We start from the raw sequence: 6,158 nt of genomic DNA, 5'->3' as shown, positions 1-6,158 counted from the left end.
TCAGCTGATTAAATTTGTTAAATTACTAATTTTATATTTAAGTTCTCTTTTAAAGATACATTATGATCTTCTATTTCAATTCAGTACAGTACAATTTTTTTAGATTGGTTTTCTCCAATCTGTGGAAAAATCTCTTGAACTTGTACAACTGGGAACATTAAAAGTTTCTCAATGATGCAATAGTAAATATTGTGGCTGTAAATCAGAGCTAAACGGATGAACAGTTTGCTCAGTCACAGACACATCCATGGCGTCAAAGGTGCAGAATCTGTGTGATTATAAAACAGTGAGTAGCAGTGATCTGAATCCTTTTTTTTCTTTTTTTTTGGCCTATGTCTTCACTGTTGGTTTAACCTACAGCTTTACCTGCCGAACTTGCGAGGAATGAACATCAAGACTAAACATGTTGGCACATACATTAGATTCCTACAGAGAGACACGTTTTAAGTTTACTTTAAAGAAAGCAGTTCAGAAATGGAGGTAAAAATAACAGTTTTATCACACAAATACCACTTTTATCCCACTTGTTGATTGTTTTGTCATGTCCGGGGACTCGGGTAAATACATTTACATCTTTGGATTGAAGTAGTTGAAGACAGTGCAAAAATTCTTGCACATGAAGATATCGACTCTTTATAATCACAAAAGAGATAAACGTTTTGGAATTATCAATATGAGTTATTATGAGAAACAGTATTCTGCAGAGTGCTTTGAAATGTGTAGCTTCAGCTTTGTGTTCATCCACAGTCTGTTCTTCTATAGATTGATTCTATCTCTGTTTAATGTGTCACACAACCGCTTCATATAATTTGTGCATTGTCTACGTTTGTGATTGTAGTCTTTCGTGATACATGTGTGATATTTGAAATTCATAAATGCTTCTTGCATTCGTCGATGTGCGCTGATGTCCATCGTGGGTTTCAACCGCTGGGTCTTTACGTGACTTCGGTTCACAATTTTTGGTCAGTTCAGAATTACAAAGTTAATGTGCATTTTACGTAATTTATATGCAATTATTGCGTAAACCTTACACAATTCTGCGTGATTCTTGTGAGATGCATACGCAGATTTGTGGTTTTCTAGGACCGTTCCATGTATGTGTAACAGACTTCATGCATGAACCACCAATGTAGAACTTTAATGGGATATGTGTGTGATTGATGCACATTTCATATTAAAATTATGTAATCAATGCACAAATCACTAATGAATTTCATATAAACACATACATATATTTGAATCAGCTGATCTTTCACCTCTTTTTGGTTGGTAAAGAACGCTAGTTTCTCTTTTATAATCAGGTTTACAGCAGTAGATACTCCAGTGTTTTGAAAAGGACAACATGTCACTACCAAATTTGTGTTCCTGATTGGTCAAAGTTCAGCTGTTTTAGAATTTGGCAGTTAAGTTTGTTATGGACTTAAAAACGTATGCAGGGATGGACGAATATGAGTTTTGAACACGGAAGCCCAAAAAGTGGGTTCACAAAGACTTATTACCATGGCCGGTGTGTAGCCTATGCAGCTTGAGAGGAACTAATAGGCACATACTTGTATTCAAAGATTTAAATTATTTTATTGTAACTGTCACCAGCAGTTAAATTGTGGATTTTATAACACTTTTTCAATCAAAAGTCTTTATAAACGCACTTAAACCAGCATTCTGGACTACCATTTTTTAAAGCGAAGCCACAGAAATAAATAAATATATAAATTGTATACAAAATTGTAGCTCTGCTGTGAGATTAAATGCCTTTCAAGATGCTGCTGTTGGTTGGTGATCTTATTTTTTTTTATTTTTATTTTTTTTTAAGATTTCTTTGTGGTCAGGATGCTTTGCTTTGATTTACCTGAACACACTCCATTTCATCCAGACTTATCAGCAGATTTAAAGACTTTTATGTGGAAATGAAAACAGCTTTGCTCCTGTTAGAAATAAGAACAAACACATAGACCACCTCACTATGTACCTGCTGTACTGGTGATGAGGTAAAATGTGTGCACAACTCTTCAATAAACAACTCTGCTGTTTTTGTTTTTTGTGAAAATTGTCAAAAAATGAGAAACAAAAAGGTCAGAACACCAAGCATTAAACAGGAAGCCAGACAAACAGGATGTTTAAGAATATACAGTAAAGAAAGTGTCATTCTTCCCTTTCTGACACCTTTTGTCCTTAGTGTTGATAGCTGAAATTCCTAACAATCGCCACATTCTTTTTGCTTCCTTCACCTCTGCAGAAATGTCCGTCTGTCGATGGGAGACACAGATACAGCTGTGAGTGGCATCGCCTACAACATTCTCCAGCAGGAGGTAGAGGGGGAACTGGAACAAAGGAGCCTTGAGCTTGTCTTTGTCCACCTTATCAATGGACATCTTCTTTGAACACATCCTTTTTACAATTTTGTTAAGCAAATAATCTATGGTGTTTCACTTTATAATAGAAGTAAATGAGGAATTGAATTTAAAATTAATCAATTAATGTTTTGATCAGGACTGTTCATGCTAGAATAGAACAATTGATGTCTTCAAGCAGAAAAAAATCGTTTTCATAATTTTCAGGGATTTTTTTCCCCCCATTCTCTTTCTTGAATGTCAGTTGCATCATTAGAACTTTTTTTTTTGCAAAAACTAATCAGCAGGTTGTCCAAACAATATTATCTTATTGGATAAACTTGTTTTATTTTATGACGTTTTCTATCACTATGTGGAAATCAAGATGTACTGCAGTCTGTCTCACTGTAAAAGAGTCTGAAATTTCCATTAATGTCATTTTAAAATCAAGAAAAAAAATCATATTTATTATTTCGAATTCCTTTAAAAACAAATGGTAGAACCAGAACATTTAAAATCTGCATGATAGTTTTAACACATGATAGAATTAATCGTTTTTTCCGCATTCACACTGGCTGCATGTGGTGCATTCAGGACACAAAGGTAGAGGCCTTATCAAATGATGGGGGGATTCTTCCTCTTTTGTGTTTTAGCTGTTCACTAGTGCTCCTTCACCATCCACAACAGGTAGAGGCTCAGCGCACAAAGTTACAGCAGTACAAGCCCCGCAAATCTTGATTGGACGCAGTGCTGCGTTGATGTGAAAATGTTCAACCGGCTGAATTTTCAGCACGCGATCAATGAACGCTGGATTTGGCCCTTCACCATCAAAACTCCTGAGATTTTGTTTGTAATGTCCCACACTGTCAAAAATGTAAAAAGATGAATTGAAGTCTCTATCACAGAGTGTTGAAGCGAAGATCCCAGATCAATCACCCACAAACGTGGCTCTCTCTGGAACATTCCAGGTGTTCTCGCGCAACAGGCTGGATTTACTGATACATCTGTGATGCATGAATCCTCCCAAATCATCATAAAGTACATATGCATTTCTCCTAATAAGGCAGAGTGACTTTTGCTACAGACAGTGACTTTTACTCAACCTGTGAGACAACTGCAGTCGCTCTCACTTCCTGTTATAGCTATTTCCTGTTATTCACTCTGATGTGAGCACCTCTTAATTTTATTATCTGCATATGAAAAACACAATACTTCTTCAAGAGCAAGACTTGTACACAAAAAACAGCATATTTAGATGAAATTGCACAAAATCTTAAAGTCCCACTCAAATGATTTTGACCAATTTTGAAAGTGTTCCCAGTGATCTTTTAATCATGATTATGCATGATTGCATATGCATATGGAGTCAGGCTTTTATGTATTTTATTTATGTAAACTTTATCTATCAGGCAAGATAGATAAGCAAAATAAAATAGTCTTTTTTTTCTTTAACTTTTGAAAAAATCTTAAATGGAAAAAAACAGAAATCCATAAGGTATGCAGACAGCCCCAACAGATTACCTGCAGTACCTTTTAGTGTACAGAACAGATCTCTGCAGAATGGGTGTCTTCATTTACTCTGCTGCAGGTGAGCCACAGCACCTCAGCATGTCCTCAAGGAGGCGGGGCTAACAGAGTAGCATCACCTTATTAGGTCTTGTAGGTGTGACTGTGCAGAAGAAAAACACTTTAGGTGGCCTCTCTCACACACACAGCCTCTGTGCACTGAGGACACAGCAGTGTCTGCTGGTGAGAGTGTGTCCAACTTTCTGTGTGGATTTCATCAAGGCTCCCCTCCTCATCCCACTTGGAAGACAACATGACGGACCCATCGACCAACATGCGGCTGAAGCTGCCGATCACCTGCTTCATCCTCCAGATCATCCTCATCATCCTCTTCGGCGTGCTGGTCCAGTACGACGAAGATACGGATGCAAAGAAGCATCATCACGGCAATCATTCTGAAGCCAAGAGTGACATTGAGAATGACTTCTACTACAGATATCCAAGTGAGTGTGTTAAATATGTCACAAGTTATTCACCTATTTACATAGTCCAGATAATTCTAATATCTAGAATGATTTATATAAACATTTATATGATAAAAATACATTTTTTCTAATAGTTTTTGAGCTTTTATAGTCCAGAATCAGCTGGAGGAAGTCCTACTCATCATCCATTCCAACCAGACTTTGTCCTTAGATTAAGTTGTCACAGATACTAGTTTGAAATTAGTCAATAATAGAAAAAAGAAAAGCAAGAAAAAGGCGTTTCCTCTTCATTTTTTTCCATTTTTGCCCATTGATTTTTCTCTCCCACATCTTTTCTCTGTGACTAACATGCAGTTCTAAAGGATGTTCGCAAGCAGCATGTTTCTTTTTAACAAGCTTCAATCCACATTTGTCTGTTATAAAAAAGCATTCAGGGAGCAACAAGCTGATGAGTGGCAACACAACAGCACTTTATTCTCTAATGAGAGCATTCCTTTTCCTCTTTGTGCGGAGAGCTCTTCAGTCTCCCAGCCTGCTGCCGTCCTGTGGAGACGGATACACTGGTCCCTCTCATCATTTACTTCCTGATCTATTTAAACTGTCAGAGTAGAAATTATGATCAAAGCAGTCATTAACAAAAGGTGCATTTAAGCACACCAACATAAAGTAAGAATGTGAGAAAATGCTTTTTTTCGTGCAGGAATTTCTGAAACTTGATATCAAAAGCTCTGAAACTTTGAAGATTGGGGAGTGTCTCTCAGGTGTGCTGGAAATCTCCTCATGTAGAATTTGGAAAGACTGTTCTCTTTACATAACACTGAACAAATTTTTACCGCATAACCCCATCCGCCCAAAACAGGTTCCTCCGGTATCATCCTTTCGCTCTTCCACTGAAAGGTTTACTTTTATGTTCCTAATGAGCTGTGCAGATGATTCAAAGAGACTTTCTAAGAATAAGAAATTCTGCTTTCTCACCTTGAAACAGTTTATATTTTACACACTTCAAAAATTATTTCTGCGTGACCTTTTTTTACCACTCTAAGAACTTTACAAAAGAAAACAGAAAAAATGGGCAGCAGGTTGATTCCACAGTCATAAAACCTGAACATAAATGTCTTTTTTGAAGCTATCAGAGCTTCATTAACTACATTAAGTGCAGAAAACACTTAATCAAACTCCAACGGAGAAGTAATGAGTCCAAAAGCAGATGAAGCTTAATAGAGGAGTGAAAAATTAAAATCAAAGAACAAATGGGAAATTTGTTTGGGTTCATCGTATAAGAAATGTGTAGTTTGAGTTGGGATTTTTGTGTAAGTTTACGCTGGAAAAAATTAGATTTAGATTATTTTGTCTACAATTTAATCCTTTTTTTATTTTGAAACAAAAATTAAAATAGTTAAATAAACAGAAAGTGATACAATGGTTGAAAACGAATTGGATAGATGAAGCAAATGATATGATTCCCACTACAAATTTTACTATATTTTATGCTTATTGACTTTCTGTATAAATTGTTGTTTTTACTGTTGTTTTTATGTGTTTCTGCTGTTTGCTGTTGGCACACCTTGCACAGGGACTAAGGAAAATTAGCTTTGCAGCTAATATTCTTACACTTACAGAAATATTAGTTTCCCAGTTCCGATAAACATTAAATAAATAAATTCTAATTTGCACAATTATTCATATAAACATAAAAAATAACAGGATATTTATCACACCGAAGAAGCGTAAACAAGAAAGTCTAACTTATACATGTCTGTAGGAGCCATGAATTAACTGTTGTTTTTATTAAGGTGAATGAATGTTATTTTATTTTATTATAGTATTGTTTACAGTT

The 6,158-nt window shown here is 35.8% G+C and overlaps 1 protein-coding gene across 1 annotated transcript in view; it reads left to right on the top strand.

The window, feature by feature from the left end:
• The first annotated feature begins 4,034 nt into the window (after positions 1-4,034).
• rhbg (Rh family B glycoprotein) overlaps positions 4,035-6,158 on the top strand; it is an 11,679-nt gene continuing 9,555 nt past the window's right edge. The window contains exon 1 of the mRNA XM_024268306.2: positions 4,035-4,339. Within this exon, the coding sequence (XP_024124074.1) occupies positions 4,150-4,339 (190 nt within the window). The 5' untranslated portion in view covers positions 4,035-4,149. The remainder of the gene's footprint in view (positions 4,340-6,158) is intronic.

The sequence above is a fragment of the Oryzias melastigma genome, linkage group LG16 (assembly GCF_002922805.2).
Source record: "Oryzias melastigma strain HK-1 linkage group LG16, ASM292280v2, whole genome shotgun sequence".
NCBI lineage: Eukaryota > Metazoa > Chordata > Actinopteri > Beloniformes > Adrianichthyidae > Oryzias > Oryzias melastigma.
This window is presented reverse-complemented; position numbering and strand designations above follow the sequence as displayed.